General features: G+C 48.0%; 1 protein-coding gene across 3 annotated transcripts; it reads left to right on the forward strand.

Moving 5' to 3' along the window:
• The first annotated feature begins 1,465 nt into the window (after positions 1-1,465).
• On the forward strand, positions 1,466-9,797 carry ABCF3 (ATP binding cassette subfamily F member 3). 3 transcript variants are annotated; one of them, XM_032631039.1, is made up of 21 exons: positions 1,466-1,670; positions 1,899-2,046; positions 2,187-2,266; positions 2,741-2,820; positions 2,987-3,084; positions 3,186-3,308; positions 3,474-3,740; positions 4,053-4,133; positions 4,222-4,281; positions 4,383-4,439; positions 4,552-4,574; positions 4,685-4,740; positions 4,864-5,064; positions 5,165-5,241; positions 7,530-7,574; positions 7,655-7,787; positions 8,411-8,499; positions 8,604-8,695; positions 8,883-9,015; positions 9,154-9,241; positions 9,331-9,797. In XM_032631039.1, the coding sequence occupies exons 7-21, from the start codon at positions 3,568-3,570 to the stop codon at positions 9,487-9,489; spliced, it is 1,467 nt and encodes a 488-aa protein (XP_032486930.1). In that variant the 5' UTR covers positions 1,466-1,670; positions 1,899-2,046; positions 2,187-2,266; positions 2,741-2,820; positions 2,987-3,084; positions 3,186-3,308; positions 3,474-3,567; the 3' UTR covers positions 9,490-9,797. The 3 variants fall into 3 exon arrangements, with proteins under 3 accessions (XP_032486930.1, XP_032486929.1, XP_032486931.1); XM_032631038.1 differs by having other exon boundaries at positions 1,471-1,670; positions 2,774-2,820; XM_032631040.1 differs by lacking the exons at positions 1,466-1,670; positions 1,899-2,046; positions 2,741-2,820; positions 2,987-3,084; positions 3,186-3,308 and having other exon boundaries at positions 2,249-2,266.
• The last annotated feature ends 10,017 nt before the right edge of the window (positions 9,798-19,814 follow it).

Consider the following 19,814-nt stretch of genomic DNA (forward strand, 5'->3'; position numbering starts at 1 on the left):
AGGTCTCCCATCTCCTCTGAGAAAATAGCCTCAAGGACAAGCAGCCCCACCTGGCCCCGGTTCCCTGAGGGTAGAGATTCTTTCCTTAAAATCATTCTCAGCTTTAGGCAGGTATTTTTCTAATTAGCGGAGATTAAGCAAGGTTTACATTTGGTCTTTCCAGCCCTCCTTAGAAACTGACCTCTTAATTCCATCCTCCTGGCAGTTACTCAGGCTTCACAGGCCTCAGTGGGTGGGTTGTAAAAAGGAAAAATGACTCTTCCCAGGCCTCTTAGAAAATTCTTCCCTCTGTGCCTCCCCCTCTCCATAGAATTGTGTGGTGAGTCCGTGAGGGGAGTGCTTCATCTGCTGATGTGTTGGAGCAGATAAAGATTTGCCATCACTGGTTTTCCCTCGCTTGGTCTCAACCTTTTTAAACCTAAAACATCTATTAAGAGAAAATATATAATGAACCCTCATGTCGCATCATGGTGGTTTAACTTGTCATCTCCTTAATATCACATCCAATCTGTGTTCGTGCTTAATCCAAGTGTCCTACAAAAATTTTCACAATTTACATCTGGATCCAAACAAGGTCCATTGTGATTGGTGAATGCTTCTTAAATCTTAAAAATCACAGGTTCTCCCTTAGCTCTTGCAATGTTGAAGAAACCAAATAGTTCTGTAGTTTCCCCGTCAGAATTACTTTCCCTGTTTTTCATATAAAATGGAAATAACAGGATCGATTCCTCACAATGCCAAAAGGATGGATAACGTTGTGACTTTAGGTGACAATTTTAGAGCCCAGTTGGAAGAATATTCACATTAAATGTGAAGCAGTAGCAGCATCAGGGTACGAAGACGTCTCTTTGCTTTGGGTGTAGGTAGGGAATAAATAGTGCATTTACACAGACCTTGTCGATCTGGTTTTCTTGCCCCGTGGCGGTCAGTGAGGCAGTGCCCCGGGGGTGGTGGGAGGACGTAATTCGCTGAAGTCAGCTGAGCTGTCAAGTGTGAGAGGACTGAGTGCAGGTCGCGGGCGGGCTGGCTACCTGACCAAGACAAGCAGCCCGTAGGGCCAGAGAACCGGAACAAAACGCGCGGCTGCACAGAACGGCGCCAGGGTCTTCTAAAAGCTCAGGGACCAGCGTTGAGTCAGCAAAGCTCTCGGCGAGCTCCAAAATGGACCCGGACAGGTGCGCAGCGGCTGACGCGCCTCAAGTGAGCGTACAGAATCTAGCACGGCCGAAGTGCTTTATCAACCGCCCTCCTTGGGAGGATCCCAGATAAACCGCGAGGTTCTCTGCACCCCGCCCCCGCCGCCGGCAGGATCTCCACCTCCCAGAAGGCAGCGAGCACCGCACGTGTGGTTAATTTTTTAGTGGAAAGGATTACGCAAGCGCAGAAAGTGTGGCTCAGCGTAGACTCTGAGCGGCGCTTGCGCACCGTTCCTCCAGCTCCGTTCACCCCGCCCACCGGGTTCTGCGCACTCTGCGCATTTCTTACGTTACCGTTTCGCATGCGCTTTGGAAGGAAGGGCGAGATTTCGGGGACGGGCAGGGGGCGGGCCTTGGCCGAGGTCTCACGGCGACTGCGCGGACTGGATCCCAACTGGAACATGGCGACTTGCGCTGAAATCCTACGGAGCGAGTTCCCCGAAATTGACGGACAGGTCTTCGACTACGTGACGGGTGAGCCGAACCGAATCAACGCGCTGGGGATGCCGAAGTGGTAGTCAGGGGGGGAGTACTAAGGGAGGGCAGTGCTGGGGACCGCTGCTAGGCCTCTCCTCTGCGTGACCTCTTGTCCCGAGGGCCAGTTGGTTCTGGAGCCCGGACTGGGGCCGCGGTACGGGGATTAAAACTGCTTGTATGTCCACCCTACCTGGTATTTTCCTCGTCTTGCCACGCCCGCCCTAGGCGTCTTGCGCAGCGGCAGTGCGGACTTCGAGTCTGTGGATGACCTGGTGGAAGCTGTGGGGGAACTGTTGCAAGAGGTGTCCGGGGACAGCAAGGATGACGCGGGCATCAGGGCCGTGTGCCAGCGCATGTACAACACTCTGCGCCTGTACGTGCCAGGGCAGGGATATTCGTGGGGGAGATGGGAGGGCGGACGGTCAGGAGAGGAGACGTGAGGGAGGAAGGTCTGACGGCCACAGAGCTTTCTCCTCCACTTCTAACTCTTTGCTTTCTATCCCTACCCTCAAGGACTGAGCCACAGACCCAGGGAAACAGCCAGGTGCTACTAGACGCCCCCATCCAGTTGTCAAAGATAACAGAGAGCTACGGTGAGAGTGAGGGAAGATTGAACTAGCTGCCCTGTGTCCTTTTCTTGGCCTCCACCCCCTAGCCACCTGCCCCCTGGAGCTCAGGACTCTTGTGGTACCTCTGTTCCACAGAACAAGGTTGTAGGAACTAGTTGATGTCTTTACAGAGGGCAGATGAGCCCATTAATAAAGGGATTAGGATTGGAGAGTTCTCTAAGCTCTTGGATGTGGTAGGAAGCATATGGGCCTTGCAGCTGGACAGTCTTGGGTTCACTCCCCAATTTTGCGACTTACTAACCAACTGCATGATCTTGTAAGAGTTGCCTGTCTGCTCCCAGTCTCTGTATCCTTAATCTGCGACTTGAGTTTTTGTTTTGTTTTTAAGTGTTGGGAGGATGATACCTATCTCCAGAATTTGTAAGGCTTTCCTTTAAATGTATGTGTCTGTGTTTAGTTTGTGTTAGTTACTCAAAATGTTAGTTTCCCTTCCCTTAGGGAGAAGGTGACAGCTTTTCTTATCGCTTACAGACTGTGGCACCAAACTTCCAGGCCTGCTAAAGAGGGAACAGTCCTCGGTGAGGAGGGGGAGGAGGAAGAAAAGGAGAGGGCTGTATCTATCGGGGGGAGTGGGAGTTGATTGTCTCTAAATATTGGAGTATCTTTCTGGGGGATTTCTGATTGTTTTTTCCTGAGTCTCCAAGCCTACACCCTAGGATGAAATGGTTGTGTTTGGACCCTTAGACAGTGAATGCAAAGAAGCTAGAGAAAGCTGAGGCTCGACTGAAGGCAAAGCAGGAGAAGCGCTCAGAGAAGGACACACTCAAGACCAGCAGCCCTCTGTGAGTTTAGTGAGAAGGGTTGAGAAGAGAGCAGAGCAGTCTCTATTGGGATGGAAGGGTGCTTGGGAGTGCTAAAAGCCATCCGTTTCTCCCTTTAAAAGAGTTTTGGAAGAGGCATCAGCCAGCCAGGCAGGCAGCAGAAAGGAGAGTCGGTTGGAATCATCTGGCAAGAACAAATCCTACGATGTGCGAATTGAGAACTTTGATGTGTCTTTTGGCGATAGGTGAGGGAGTGGCAGTGGGGGAGTGGGGGTGATATTTTTCTTTTTCCAGTTAAAGGAGAATTAGGAGAGGTGAAATGGGGCTAAAAATAGTTAGGTTTCTGTTGTTAAACTTGCTGTGCAACTACCTCTAGAGTACCCTTTGTCTCCTTCCTACCACCTCTGCAGGGTATTGCTGGCTGGAGCAGATGTGAACCTGGCATGGGGCCGCCGCTATGGGCTGGTGGGTCGGAATGGACTAGGGAAGACGACGCTGCTGAAGATGCTGGCAACCCGGAGCCTGCGGGTTCCAGCCCACATTTCCCTGCTGCACGTGGAGCAGGAGGTTGCTGGAGACGACACCCCTGCCCTGCAGAGTGTGCTGGAGAGTGATACTGTGCGAGAAGATCTCCTGCATCGGGAGCGGGAGCTCAGCGCCCAGATTGCTGCTGGCAGGTGAGGGCTCCTGGCGAGGGATTGACCAGCAGCAGCTGTGCTTCACAGAGTACCTGCCGTGCTGGCACAATCCACAATTCGTGTGCCCGTCCTAGTAGGCAGCAGATCTTAGAACTTGGCGCTGTGGGGCTGTAAATCCCTTGTTCCTGGCACAGTGCCCATTGCCCTCACCGCCATGAGCAAGTCCTTCCTGTGCTCTGTTCCTGTCCCGGCAACAAGGCAGCCAGTGGCCTGCTTTGCAACTGTCCTGGGGTGCAGGATACACTAGTAGACTGCGCCTACTCAGGCTGATTGCCATTCCCCCATTCCTAGGGCCGAGGGCTCAGAAGCTGCACAGCTGGCAGAAATCTATGCCAAGTTGGAGGAGATTGAGGCTGACAAAGCACCTGCCAGGTATTTAAAATTCCCTTCCTTTCTTCAGATTTCATCTTTCCCTTCTGTTACCTGTTCCAACCAGGTTCTTTAATTTCTTCACTCCTAGAGCATCAGTCATTCTTGCCGGGCTTGGCTTTACCCCCAAAATGCAGCAGCAGCCCACGCGGTGAGTGGCCCTTACCATTCTTGGCTCTGAACACTGTTGGCTCTGCCTCTGCCTGTTCTCGTGAACACTCGCCCTTGTGATGCAGCTCTGTCTCTCTTTAGGGAGTTCTCAGGTGGCTGGAGGATGAGACTGGCCCTCGCCCGGGCTCTGTTTGCTAGGTGAGTCTCCTGGGCCTGTGTATGGATACTGTGGAGAATGGGCTTGGCTCTTGGGGGGTGGCAACAAGTCGCTGGCCTAAAACCTCAAGCCTTGTGTTCTTCTTTTCCACAGGCCAGATCTGCTGCTGTTAGATGGTGAGTTTGAAATGGGGCACCCTGACTTTGGGGTGCAAAAGCATGCCATCATCCAAGTTCCCAGTTCTCTAGCCCTTCTATCCCAAACGTGTCCTTCTCCACTTTTCCAGAACCCACAAACATGCTGGATGTAAGGGCCATCCTGTGGCTGGAGAATTACCTGCAGGTGAGTGCCTACAGATGCCAGAGTAAGTCTGGGAAAGGTCTGCCTCCAAGACCATTGGGGTCTGGGAGCTGACTGCCTTCCCAAACTGGGCCTGCCATCCTGTGACCCCCCCCCCCCCCTCAGACGTGGCCCTCCACAATCCTGGTCGTCTCCCACGACCGCAACTTCCTGAATGCCATAGCCACAGACATCATCCACCTGCACAGCCAGCGGCTGGATGGTTACCGGGGAGACTTTGAGACCTTCATCAAGAGCAAGCAGGAGCGGCTGCTCAGTCAGCAGCGTGAATATGAGGCCCAGCAGCAGTATCGCCAGCATATCCAGGTGTGGGAGCAGGCGGCGCTGGGGACCTGCCCCATCCCGTGGGTATTGGAGTTGTGGGGAGTGAGGGAGCGGAACAGTACCTGAACTCATCCACCTGCAGGTTTTCATTGACCGCTTTCGCTACAACGCCAACAGAGCCTCTCAAGTGCAGAGCAAACTCAAGATGCTGGAGAAGCTGTGAGTACGGTGTCTCTGACCAGGCTTTGACTCATGTCTCTTTATTTTCTTCCCTCATTTTGTAGGCCACCCCTTGCCCTCCCATTTTAGATCTCCCCTTTTCTACAAACCAACTTTACTTTCCTCCCCTGCAGGAAGGCAGGATATTCTGTTACTGCTCTTGGAGAGTTAATCTTGCCCCCAGGCCTAGGCAACTATCAGTCTACTTTCTGTCTGTATATATTTGCTAATTCTGGACATTTCGTATAAATGGAATTGTACACGTAATCTTTTGTGTCTGGCTTTTTTCGCTTAACATAATGTTTTCGAGGTTCACTGTGTCGGAGCATGGATTAGTGCTTTACTCCTCTTTATGACCAGATAATATTCTGTTGTATGGATAGTCCACATTTTGTTTGTTGACTCATCAGGTGGTAGACATTTGGATTATTTCCCCTTTTTGGTTCTTATGAATAATGCTGCTATGGACATTTGTGTACAAGCTTTTGTGTAGACATGTGTTTTCTGTTCTCTTGGGTACATACCTAGGAATGGAATTGCTGGGTTACATGGTAATTCTATGTTTAAATTTTTGAGGAACTGCCAAACTGTTTTTATTTTATTTTATATATTTATTTATTTTTGGCTCTGTTGGGCCTTCGTTGCTGCATGTGGGCTTTCTCTAGTTGTGGCGAGTGGGGGCTACTCTTTGTTGCGGTGCACAGGCTTCTTATTGCGGTGGCTTCTCGTTGCAGAGCATGGGCTCTAGGTGCACAGGCTGCAGTAGTTGTGGCACGTGGGCTCAGTAGTTGTGGCACGTGGGCTCAGTAGTTGTGACTCGCGGGCTCTAGAGCGCAGGCTCAGTAGTTGGCGCATGGGCTTAGTTGCTCCACAGCATATGGGATCTTCCTGGACCAGGGCTCAAACCTGTGTCGCCTGCATTGGCAGGCAGATTCTTAACCACTGTGCCACCAGGGAAGCCCTCCAAACTGTTTTTAAAAGCAGCTGCACCATTTTACATTCCTACCAGCAATGTATGAGGGTTCCAATTTCTCTGCCTTCTCGCCAACACTTATTATCTGTCTTTCGAATTTTAGCCATCCTAGTGGGTGTGAAGTGATATCTCATTGTGATCTTGATTTGTATTTCCTTAATGACTAATGGTGTTGAGCATTGGAGGGTTTTTTTGTTTGTTTTTAAATTTTATTTATTTAATTTATTTTTGGCTGTGTTGGGTCTTCGTTTCTGTGCGAGGGCTTTCCCTAGTTGGGGCAAGCAGGGGCCACTCTTCATCGCGGTGCACGGGCCTCTCACTATCGTGGCCTCTCTTGTTGCGGAGCACAGGCTCCAGACACGCAGGCTCAGTAGTTGTGGCACATGGGCTCACTTGCTCTGCGGCATGTGGGATCCTCCCAGACCAGGGCTCGAACCCGTGTCCCCTGCGTTGGCAGGCAGATTCTCAACCACTGCACCACTAGGGAAGCCGCGGAGGTTTTTTTAATTGAGGTACAGTTGATATGCAGTATTATATAAGTTTCACTTGTATAGCATAGTGATTCACAATATTTAAAGGTTACATTTCATTTATAGTTATTGTAAAATATCGGCGGTATTCCCTGTGTTGTGTAATATATTCTTGTAACTTATTTATTTTATACATAGTAGTTTGTATCTTTTAATCCTCTACCCCAATCTTGCCTCTCCACCCCTTTCCTCTCCCCACTGGTAACCACTAGTTTGTTCTCTGTATCTGTGAGTCTGTTTCTTTTTTGTTATATTCACTAGCTTTATTTTTTAGATTCCACCTATAAGTGATATCATACAGTATTTTTCTTCTCTGTCTTATTTCACTTAGCATAATATTCTTCAAGTCCATCCATGTTGTTACAGATGGCAAAATTTTATTCTTTTTTTGTGGCTGAGTCGTTTTCCATTGTGTGTGTGTGTGTGTGTGTGTGTATTCATTCATCTGTGGATGTGCAGACACTTAGGTTGCTTATGTATCTTGGTAGTTGTAAACAATACTGCTGTGAACATTGGGGTGCATGTATCTTTTCGAATTAGTGTTTTCATTTTTTTCGGATACATACCCAGGAGAGCATTGGAGGTTTAATCTTGAAGCAATATTTCTGGATGTGCTGGTGGTAGGGGTTTTGTGACCTTGAAACATACGTCACAGTATATTAACAGGGAGGACAAAAGAACTACCAAAAAAAGAATCCTGTTTTTCCGGCATGTATATTACTTGTGTGATAAAAACAGATTTATTTTTTAAAGTTGTAAACCTAGTCTGTCTCCTCTCTCCTCAGACCGGAGCTGAAACCCGTGGACAAGGAGTTGGAGGTAGTGATGAAGTGAGTGCTGGGCCAGAGGGGCAGGTGGGGAAGCTCTTGTTTCTGGCTGCCCTCGTGCTCCTCACCCCCACTCCTTGCAGGTTCCCCGACGGGTTTGAGAAATTCTCACCACCAATTCTGCAGCTAGATGAGGTGGATTTCTACTACGACCCAAAGCATGTCATCTTCAGCTGTCTCTCCGTCTCTGCTGATCTTGAATCCCGCATCTGTGTGGTATGGTTGCTGTTGCGTGAGCTGGGACTGGACTCTCCCACCCCTGTATGTGGTGTGGATTGGCCACATGGGGGAGAAGGTCCCCAGGAGTAGGAGTCAGCGCTTGGGCTGAGGACTTTGCTATACTTGGCCCCTCCTCCCGGGGGAGGACTTTGCTATACTTGTACTGGCCCCTCCTCCAGCCTCACAGGGCCGCTCTGCAGCATAGATGGAGAGCCTGGCATGTGGTATTTTATAAATACTTAGAGCAGTACTTTGTCTTACTGGTCTCAGCTCTGAGTTTCCTCAAACTGTGGAACATAGAGGAGAGAGCATGGGCTTCAGGGTCAGACTTCGATTCCTAACTCTGCCATTTCCTAGCTTGGTTACTAAGCAGTCTCCTCATCCTTAAAATGGAGATAATGTCTAACTCACTTGGTTATTGGGAGAATTAATTCCCTTGCACTTAGTGGGTACTTAGGTATTGGTCCCTTTTACATCTTCCTTCATTTTTTTCTATAGTTCCTTAAGAATATTTTTTTAGTTGTTGGAGTCCCTGGGACTAGCTGAGACCCATTCTCATCTCCTCCACTTCTGTATCCCGCACAAGGATGCTCTTTACATTCTCTTGTTACTTCTTACAGGTTGGGGAGAATGGGGCTGGGAAGTCTACCATGTTGAAGCTCCTTATGGGGGATCTGGCACCTGTTCGGGGCATCAGACATGCTCACAGGTAGGGCCCACATCGCCGTGCTCCAAATCCTCCTGTGCTGTAGCTGCACTCTTTTATGGCCATTGCCCTCCATGCCCTCTCTCCACCTTTCCGTCTGCCTGCAGGAATCTGAAGATTGGCTATTTCAGCCAGCACCACGTGGAGCAGCTGGACCTGAATGTCAGTGCTGTGGAACTGCTGGCACGCAAGTTCCCCGGTGCGTCAGGGATTTGAGTTGGGGAAGGAGGGCCGGGCCTGACGCCTACAGCTAGGCCTACCTGGGGTTGCTGAGCAGCCCCCCGACGCTGGGTGTGAGGACATATGCATTGGGGGTGGAGCTGGGGGGAATGTGAAGGGAGGGAGTTGGGCCGAGAACCCACACGGTGGGGTGGGGCCTGTTCCAGGACGGCCTGAGGAGGAATACCGTCACCAGCTGGGCCGGTATGGCATCTCTGGAGAACTGGCCGTGCGCCCTGTTGCCAGCTTGTCTGGGGGCCAGAAGAGCCGGGTGGCCTTTGCTCAGATGACCATGCCCTGGTGAGGCGTCCTTTTCAAGAGCTTTGCTCTCCCCTTTCCCACTCTTTCCTAATGGAAAATGATTGTCTTGCCTTCGTATCAGAGTTCCTTTTCTCCCAGCCCCCGTAACTTCCCACCTTCCTGGGTTCTGCCTTCCAGCCCCAACTTCTACATTCTGGATGAACCCACAAACCACCTGGATATGGAGACCATTGAGGCTCTGGGCCGCGCTCTCAACAATTTCAGGGTGAGTGTACCTTCACACTGCCCACTCCTTCCCAGGCCTCAGCACCCCTTAGGGGCCCCCTGAGTGCTCCCTGGTCTCCTGTCTTTCAGGGTGGTGTGATTCTGGTGTCCCACGATGAACGCTTCATCCGGCTGGTGTGCCAAGAGCTGTGGGTGTGTGAAGGAGGCGGCGTCACCCGGGTCGAGGGGGGATTTGACCAGTACCGAGCTCTTCTCCAGGAACAGTTCCGCCGTGAGGGCTTCCTCTAGGGCCACCAAGCTGAGGACTGTGCCCAGGACATGGACTGGTCTCTCAGACCCCTGGGCCACCACGTAGGCAACCATCTCCGGCCATGGACTTACCCCGACTTTGGGGACAGCCTTATTCCTAAATCTCTCCTTTTGATTGGAGCGTCCTCTTGCGCAACCCAGGGAGCCCCACCTAAGGGTCTTTAAGGACTGGTCTTCCAAGAGGAAGGGAATGGGGGTGCCCTCTGGGATTTTAGGTTCTCCCCCACTGCCCCAGCTGCGACTGGGCTCTGAGTGGCCACATGTAAATTAAATCTCCCTGCATCTTCCTCGCCTCGCCTCTGCTGCTCCCTGGCGCGGGGCTACACTGTTTGCCCACAGTTGAGGAGTGTAGGCTCTCTGATATGGCATTTTCCTGTGGCATTTGTGTCGGTCATGTGGAGGAGGCCATGGCAGTATCAGTGTTGCCCCTGGGCAGAGATGTCATTGAAGCCGCTGGGCGTCGGCCTTGCAGTGGACCAAGCTAGTGATGAAGGGAGGCATGTTACATCACTGCGGTGCTGTTCCCTCTGGCCTGGGCTCAGCCTCAGCTGAAGGGGTCTGGGTTCTGCCGTCTCAGCCCCACTGCTTGAGAGAGTAAACTGATTCTGTAACCTGGCCTCAAGCATGGTTTGCCAACTGCTTTCTCCAGTGGTCTCTGGCCCAGGCTCACCCTTCTTCTCTGATCTGGACCTCTGATCTGAGAGCCTTCTCACAGGCCCCATCACTCTCTTCCAACCTCAGATTTGCAGATGGGCCAGTTGGGGCTAGCTGGTGTAGGGTCTGTGCCTGCCTGTTTGCCAGACTCTCAGCACTTTCACCCCTTACCAGCTTGTGGTCCCTGTCTGAGTTCTCCCAATTCTTTTAGAGTCCCTGGAAGTGCTGCTGAAGGTTCTGTGGCAGAATCTGCTTCTTTGGAGGTGGCTTTGTGTATGAAGAGCACTGGAGTTGAATCTATGATCAAATCCCAACTCTATTACTGGTAGTAGAAGGGGTCACCTATGTTAGCGGGGTAGCCACAGCAAGTTGGCCTTTTTGAACACCTTCTCCTTGGCCCCTACAGAAGCACTCAAATGGATTCCTGTGACCAGTCTATGATTTGGAGGACCATCATATGAAAAAGTAGTGAATTTTTTCTGAATGACTCCAGAGGTAGGCAAGTTTGGGCTCAAAAGAAGGAAAAACTTTCTTAATAGTTCAGGCTGCCTTCTGATAGTTCCTGGCCTCTAGGACTGTTCAGCCCCACCGCTCTCTAGAGAAGGGCTCTTATGGCCTCTAAGCTGGCTCCCAATTTTATGATTGCATTATGTAAGAGCCTGTATATATGACAACACAGGCCTACTGCAGGCCTTAGAAAGTTGGGGTGAATGAATTGCAGCAGTTGAGAAAGACCCTACAGTAAGTGTGTAAGGTGAAGTTTGGGGGATTAGAGGTGGGGAGTTGGGAGAAGTTGGTTGTCCTGATGGGTAGAAAATGAAGGCAGTGTCAGCCATGTCCACTCCAGAAAACACAGGGCAGAGAGAAGGGAGGAATCTGGCACACAGTGGGTGAAGCTACCCTTTCCACACTATGGAGAGCCTGTCCAACCCCAGCCATTGGGAAGCTGTTTCTTCTACTGGAGGCTTAAAGCCAGTCAGGAGCTGGCCCGGTTAAAAGACCTGTCTGCAGGGTCTTCATTGAAATCCTGCTGTCCCTGCTTCTGCGGGCCTTACCACACTCACCAGCACCTTCTCAGGCAACCTGACTGGTCCCCTGTGGGAGGCAGAGTGCAGGGGTGCAGAAGGGTCATGGGTTCCTCCATACAAGTCTACAAGGCACTTGAAGGTGCCTGTCAGAGAACTGTTTATTTCAATGTGGAATTGCCATCTTGAGATTCGTCGGATGTAGACAACATTTAGGTAAGTTCTCACTGGTTTCCAGGCAAATTTTAGCCGAGTAGAGAAAGGGCTATTTACCCTCACTGGTCATGCCCCAGTCTAGTTCGTCATTTAGAACATAACATTCTACTAAGAGCCACTCCCCAGGCCTGGGCCTGGCTCACCCACAGATGCAAACCAAACAATGTCAACATCAGCGCACCACTGCTCGGCACCAGCCTGGGTGTGCAGCCTGGATGTCAGAGTCTGGGAAATCCCACAGGGTCCACCTGGAGTGATGGACTCCCCTCAACCCTGCCCCCCTCCAGGTGGGCTTCAGTGCACTTTGTGTGTCCCTCACTATAAGCTGCTTGCCATTATTAGGGTTGTAGTTCCCACTTTGCCTTGATATCCTTGAAGGCCAGACCATGGCTTGCTCATCTTTTCATCTTCTGTCCCTGTCGCAGGTTGGGTTTCCTGGGAAGCAGCTTGAAGAGGAGATTGGTATGTTTACTGGGAGGAGGTGCTCCAGATTGAGCAGAGGGAGAAGTTGGGTATTGACGCAAGCCCAGTGAAGGCCTCAATCAACCCCACATTCTGGAGCTGGCAGGGATCTTCTGAGTTGAGGCAGTGGGTCCGGCCTTATTCCACTGAGTTGAACAGTCTCTGGATGCTGGCTGCCACCAGAAGGAGCTGTGAGGACATTGGGAGAGGAAGTTTCCTTCAGCTGAGGCAGTTTCCCCTAAGTGGTGACAGCTGAGGACTTGCTGCCATCAGTCAGTGCTCAGCAGCTAGTGCGGCAAGTCCTTCATTCCCGAAAGCTCATCGCAGCAACCACTATAGCAACCACTACTGTGCCTAGCACATGAAGACGTGCTCAATCAGAATGCTTGAGAAGTGAATATTTGGGGGAAATTATTTGAGAAAAAGTAGGGAATGACATTGGAGAAGGAAAGCACAGAGGCCAGGAGACAAGCAGGCTATGACCGAAACCCAGCCCTAAGGATATGGGGTCAGAGCAGCGGAGGTGGAGGTGCAAAGCTTTGGGACATAAGAGACAGATTAAAGGGGCCAGGTTCTTTTGGTTTTTTTTTGTTTTTTCAAACGTCTCCTTGTTTTCTTTTATGACAATGTTAAGGAAATAATGACAGTTAATAGTTATTGCGCTCTTGTTACGTAGTAGGCACCGTAGTAAGTGCTTTACCTGCACTAAGTCAACCCTCACAACCCTATGAACTGGCACAGTTGTTATCCCCATTTTATAGATGAGGAAATGGAGTTGACATAGTGGGAGGGGTTCAGGACAGTCTGGCTCTAGAGCACAGCTCTGAGTAGCCACACTGCCCTATCACTCAGTTCCTAGCACCATGTGCTAAATAGTGAGAGTTTGTTAATTCAGTCACTTAAAACTCATCATTAATTGCATGGGGTGGGGGATGGGAGGTGGGGGACTTGAAGAAGTTTCTCTCGGGAGAACAAGCTGATGAGTAGGTCCTGGCACAGTGGCTGACACACGCTAGGTGCTCCGTGAATAGTTCATTAAATGATTCGATACCTGTGGTATAGTGGAAAAGTCATGCACTGGGATTAGCCAGCTCTACCACTGATGGCATCTTAGGCAAATCAATCTCTCCTGAATAAATTACCATCCATAAAATGGGCATAACGCAGTTTGTGTTGCCCGCTTCTTGGGTAGGAGGAAGGATTAAATAAGACAAGGTCCTGTGTAAACCGAATAAAATTTTTTGTACACTGTAAAGTGCTGTGGATCCAAAGGGTGTCATTTCATGGGAGGAATGATAGGAGAGCAGCCTGGAGTCTCCTGTGGAGACACGCAGACTCGCACAAACACACACAAGCACTCCAGGCCACCATCAAGATGATGGCCCCAGGAGGGCCACCCCATAGCCCTCATCTGCTAACCCAAGCATCAGAATGCAGGAATGCAGCGTGAGACTCTGCCTGGCACCCGCTGAGTTAGAAATCACTGCAATTAAAGCCCATTCTAATAACATGTATAGGCCATGCCCTGTTGGTAATTCTAGGTTTCTCTTTATGTTAAATAACTGCATGGTTTGGAAGGGATTTCTGCTGTACTGTATATAGAGAGACCTTTGAAATCCTAAATTAGAATAAATATTTATCAACCCATGCTATAGCATTTTTTTTTTGCTATAGCATTTTTAACATTGAGAAATGCTTCCACAAATGTTCTCTTTCAGTCTTGTCTCCTCAATAATCTCGTGTTACGTGGCCCCTGCTGAGTTATCCTCATTTTATAGAACAGAAGCTTGAAGCAGAAAGATGTTAAGTGTCTTCTGTAAAACTTTTAGAGGAAAACATAGGAAGAACACTCCGACAAATCACAGCAAGATCTTTTTTGACCCACCTCCTAGAGTAATGGAAATAAAAACAAAAATAAATGGCACCTAATGAAACTTAAAAGCTTTTGCACGGCAAAGGAAACTATAAACAAGACGAAAAGACAACCCACAGAATGGGAGAAAATATTTGCAAATGAATCAACAGACAAGGGATTAACCTCCAAATTATATAAACAGCTCAGGCAGCTCAATATTAAAAAAACAAACAACCCAATCAAAACATGGGCAGAAGACCTAAATAGACATTTCTCCAAAGAAGACATACAGATGGCCAAGAGACACATGAAAACCTCAATATCAGTAATTATTAGAGAAATGCAAATCAAAACTACAACAACAACAAAAAAAAACTACAACGAGGTATCACCTCACACTGGTTAGAATGGGCATTGTCAGAAAATCTACGAACAACAAATGCTGGAGAGGGTGTGGAGAAAAGGGAACCCTCTTGCACTGTTGGTGGGAATGTAAATTGATACAACCACTATGGAGAACAGTATGGAGGTTCCTTAAAAAACTAAAACTAGAATTACCATATGACCCAGCAATCCCACTACTGGGCATATACCCAGAGAAAACCATAATTCAAAAAGACACATGCACCCCAATGTTCATTGCAGCACTATTTAGAATAACCAGGTCATGAAAGCAACCTAAATGCCCATCAACAGACGAATAGGTAAAGAAGATGTGGTACATATATACAATGGAATATTAGCCATAAAAAGGAACAAAATTGGGTCATATGTAGAGACGTGGACGGACCTAGAGACTGTTGTACGGAGTGAAGCAAGTCAGAAGGAGAAAAATATCGTATATTAACACATACCTAGAAAACTGGTACAGATGAACTGGTTTGCAAGGCCAAAATAGAGACACAGGACTTCCCTGGTGGTGCAGTGGTTAAGAGTCCGCCTGCCGATGCAGGGGACACAGGTTGCTGCCGATGCGGAGCAACATAAGCCCGTGCACCACATCTACTGAGCCCACGTGCCACAAGTACTGAAGCCCACATGCCTAGAGCCCATGCTCCGCAACAAGAGAAGCCACCGCAGTGAGAAGACTGTGCACTGCAACGAAGAGTAGCCCCCCGCTCCTCACAGCTAGAGAAAGCCCGCGTGCAGCAACAGAGATCCGATGCTGCCAAAAATAAATAAATAAATATTTAAAAAAAAAAAAAGTAGAGACACGGATGTAGAGAACAAACGTATGGACATCAAGGGGGAAGGGGTGGTGGTGGTGGGATGAATTGGGAGATTCGGATTGACATATATACACTAATATGTATAAAATAGATAACTAATAAGAACCTGCTGTATAGGGCTTTCCTGGTGGCACAGTGGTTAAGAATCCGCCTGTCAATGCAGGGGATGTGGGTTTGAGCCCTGGCCCGGGAAGATCCCACATGCCGCAGAGCAACTAAGCCTGTGTGCCACAACGACTGAACCTGAGCTCTAGAGCCCACAAGCCACAACTACTGAGCCCGTGTACCACAAGTACAGAAGCATGCGCACCTAGAGCCCATGCTCTGCAACGAGAAGCTGCAACGATGAGAAGCCCGCGCACTGCAACAATGAGTGGCCCCCGCTCTCTGCAACTAGAGAAAGCCCACGCACAGCAACGAAAACCCAACACAGCCAAAAATAAATAAATAGATTTATGGGAAAAAAATAACCTGCTGTATAAAAAATAAATTAAAAAAAGAATGGAATTTTTAAAAAAGATGTTAAGTGTCTTGCTTAGGTTCAGATACCTCTGTGCATGCAGAGATGGGGCAATAACCAAAGTATCTGCGTCCCCAGCCTTCTCACATCTTTCTGGATCGGCTATTCTGAACTTTGTTCCACAGCTATTCATACAATGGGTGACATTCTCATATCACACATGCCAGTGAGTATGCCCAGGGTCATGTGCCCTTCTATCCTTGTAGGGAACTATTTTGAACCCAGAATGAGGGGGACTATGAACCTATTTTAATTTGTTTTAAACTTGTAAATTAGAGAGCCATCTCTGGAATCAGAATTGCATTTGATTCTGGATTCTGTTATCTAATAACGTGTGACCTCAGCAAATTAGCTTCTCAGTGCCTCAGTTTCCTTATCTATAAAATGGGAAGAATAATGGTCCTTACACTGTAGGGTTATGGTGAATATTAAATCAGATAATATAAGCAAAACTCTCATGTGGTTCCTGTAGTTCCATAATTGGTAGCCATTATGACGATGATTAGTATTTGTTGTGACCTTTATTGATTTTTAGTGAGATATCGCTTACAATGCCCTGTGGCTGAAATCCACTGTGTTTAGTCATGGTGCCTCAAGCAACAAGACATGTACCCACACCTTCTATTTTGTGTCCTTGGGCCTAGAAGGGACCCTTTCTTGGATTCTTCTCCCACTGCAGAGACCTTTTCTTTTGATTTTTCTACACACACACACACACACACACACACACACATGCCCCTCTAGTTCTTTCTGAATGTTCTATACTCAGTTTGTTCCATCACTCAATACTTTGTTCTAGGTTGGTGACTCTCCATCATTGTAGAAATCTAGGTTTTTCTTTACTGCTAGAGACCTTTAAGCATAGTCATTCTGAACCTTCTCACCACCAAAGGTTTCTTACTGTACCTCCTGCATGAACTCTACAGTCAGAACACACCCAGGTATGGCACACCCAGAAGTTGGGAGCAGAGTTATCTTAGAGTAAAACTAGTAAGAATCAACAAACAATGGTTGAGGGCTTCCCTGGTGGCGCAGTGGTTGAGATTCCGCCTGCCAATGTGGGGGACTCGGGTTTGTGCCCCGGTCCGGGAAGATCCCACATGCCGCGGAGCGGCTGGGCCCGTGAGCCATGGCTGCTGGGCTTGCGTGTCTGGAGCCTGTGCTCCGCAATGGGAGAGGCCACAACAGTGAGAGGCCCGTGTACCGAAAAAAAAAAAAAAAACAATGGTTGAAATGTAGAAGTCATTCAAGAGTTTGTAAATTGTAGTTTGCTGGTGTATGTGTGTTTCAGGGTCGGGAGGGGACATTTAACAACCATCAGGTTGATGAGTGTATATTATTTAGCCAAAGAAGAACACAAGTGATGTGAAGAGCACATGAAATGTGATCCAAATCAAGAATGCCAGAATCGTGCAATGGACGGACCAAGAATTGGTCAGTGGGTCCCCAGACCTGCTTGAGAGGAAGCAGACTCTATTTTGTGGCTTGTCCCTTTAGCAGGTCTTGCCCTTCAGAGGCACTGGATGCCTTCGTCCATCAGAGCTTGACACCACAGGCCCCTGAGCTTCATCCACTAACTCCCCCACTCCATTCCACCCTCATCTGATTTCTTTGGCTTGTGACTTGGTTTGTGTGACCTTTCTCATCTAGAGTGGATGTACTAACCAGTAAAAGTGGATTTTTAGGCCCCCTGTTGGCTGTGTTTCTAATGATAATAAACTGACATCTGGTTTATACATCAGTCTCTTCTAAGTTTCAATAGTGGGAGACAAAAACACTTGGCTTGATCCAGCAATGATAATAATTTACTGGGCACTATGTTCCAAGCATTATTCTAATCATTTTATATGAGTTAACTTGTTTCATCCTCACAACAAAATAATGTGGTATGGATTATATACAATGGAATATTACTCAGCCATAAAAAGGAATGAAATTGGATCATTTGTAGAGGTGTGTGTGGATCTAGAGACTGTCATACAGAGTGAAGTAAGTCAGAAAGAGAAAAACGAATATCGTATGTTAACGCATATATGTGGAACCCAGAAAAACGGTACAGATGAACCGGTTTGCAGGGCAGAAATAGAGACACAGATGTAGAGAACAAATGTATGGACACCAAGGGGAGAAAGCGGCGGGAGTGGTGGTGGTAGGATGAATTCGGAGATTGGGATTGACATATATACACTAATATGTATAGAATGGATAACTAATAAGAACCTGCTGTATAAAAAAAATAAATAAAATTCAAAAAAAAAAAAGCAGATGGACTGTACCAACCATGATGACCACACATTCATCTAACATCCCTTGTGTGTGGGGCAGGTAGGGATATACTGGAAGATTGAGATTGACCTATACACACTACTATATATAATACAAATAACTAATAAGGACCTACTGTATAGCACAGAGAACTCTACTCAATACTCTGTAATGGCCTATGTGGGAAAAGAATCTAAAAAAGAGTGGATATATGTGTATGTATAACTGAATCACTTTGCTGTACACCTGAAACTAACACAACATTGTAAATCAACTATACTCCAATATATATTTTTTTAAATCGGCACTTTATGAGTAAATGGAAACTCAGAAATGTTTTAAAAAACTAAACTAAACTGATCTTGCCTAGGTCTACCCAACTCATGAGTCTCTGCGCTGGGGTTTGCCCTGAGGTCAGGATGGGCCCAAAGCTTCAGCTTGCCCAGCCTAGCACAGCAAGACACCCGACCAAGCTGACGTTTGGGATCTAAGCTGATGAGGAGCACCTCTGTGCTGGGGTGACCTCAGTGGGTACTGGGGCCCAGGGGGTCCGTGTCTGAGCAGCCTACCAGCCCACCTGGAGCATACCATTGTGTTTTGAAAGATTTTATCTACGAAACAAACCTAATTTATTAAATAATTATTTTCCCATTAAAATATAATCAAAGACATAATACGGGGGCTTCCCTGGTGGCGCAATGGTTAAGAATCGCCCGCCAATGCAGGGGACACGGGTTCGAGCCCTGGTCCGGGAAGATCCCACATGCCGCGGAGCAACTAAGCCCATGTGCCACAACTACTGAGCCTGCGCTCTAGAGCCCGTGTGCCACAAATAGTGAGCCCGAGTGCCACAACTAGTGAGCCCGAGTGCCACAACTACTGAAGCCTGCGTGCCTGGAGCCCGTGCTCCACAACAAGAGAAGCCACCGCAATGAGAAGCCTGCGCACCACAATGAAGAGTAGCTCCTGCTTGCCGCAACTAGAGAAAGCCCGCGAGCAGCAACAAACACCCAACACAGCCTAAATAAATAAATTATTTTTTTTAAAAAAAGATGTAATATGGTACTAATCACAGTTTCTGATCAGCCTTAAATAATCACACTTGCCAACCCAAGTTATTTCATTCCAGCCCCAAGAAAAAAACACTCTGTTTCATTTAGCTTGGACACCCTTCAGTGACAAATCAAGGTAGACAGTGTCAGGAAAGTAAACAGAAATTAGGGCAATTCCTGATAAAGGAAGAAGGGAAGCAGCATAGTTTGTCTCAACGTTAACTTCCTTCCTTCCTTCTTCCCTCCCTCCCTTCCTCCCTCCTTTCTTTCTCTTTCTCTCTCTCTCTTTCTCTTTCTCCCTCCCTTCCTTCCTTTGTTCTTTCCTTCCTCCCTTCCTCCCTCCCTCTCTCCTTCTCTCCCTCCCTCCCTCCTTTCTTTCTTTCTCTCTCTCTCTCTCTTTCTTTCTTTCTTAAAACCCTTTCCTTCTGAAATCATCTCCCCTTTCTCCTTCTGGGTTCCCACAGCACTTTGCTTCCAACCCCTTGGAATGCTGGCCTCATTCCACCTTGCATCTGTTGTATCCAAGTTGCAGGAAAGGGGGTTTATCTTGGAATCCTTCAAGGCGCCAGCAATGAGCCAGGTAAACAATAGTGAAACTCAAAGTTTTGTGAAAAGGAATATTCTTTTCTCCATAACTACACTCCATTGGCCTATGGGCCTGTATCCCAGTAAGTCCACAGGAATATTTGTACAATTTGATGACATGTGTTGGTCTTTTGGTTGGAACAGCTGGTGCAGCTCCTTTGGGAGAAAGAATATGGTGGAGCACTTGTTTGGACATCCCTGTCACCAGGTTGCTGGTGAAGATATTAATTGTACATTTCTTCTGCTACTGTAAAGCTTTGATCTCAAATTTTTAAAATGATGATATATATTCTCTTTATATTGCATATGTATTTTAAACTATTTATTATGGAAATTTGCAAACGTACAAGAGTAGAGAAACACAATAATGAACCCCTATGAATGCATTACCCAGCTTCAGCAATTATCCTTCATGTCATGTTGGCTTACCTTATTTGCTCT

This window comes from Phocoena sinus, chromosome 4 (genome assembly GCF_008692025.1).
Source record: "Phocoena sinus isolate mPhoSin1 chromosome 4, mPhoSin1.pri, whole genome shotgun sequence".
Lineage (NCBI taxonomy): Eukaryota > Metazoa > Chordata > Mammalia > Artiodactyla > Phocoenidae > Phocoena > Phocoena sinus.

Coding starts and splice junctions, on each gene's coding strand:
- ABCF3 (XM_032631038.1), top strand. CDS start 1,499: ATGCGCTTTGGAAGGAAGGGCGAGATTTCGGGGACGGGCAGGGGGCGG. Junction 8,696..8,882: donor GCTGGCACGCAAGTTCCCCG/GTGCGTCAGGGA, acceptor GGCCTGTTCCAG/GACGGCCTGAGGAGGAATAC. Junction 9,016..9,153: donor GCTCAGATGACCATGCCCTG/GTGAGGCGTCCT, acceptor TCTGCCTTCCAG/CCCCAACTTCTACATTCTGG.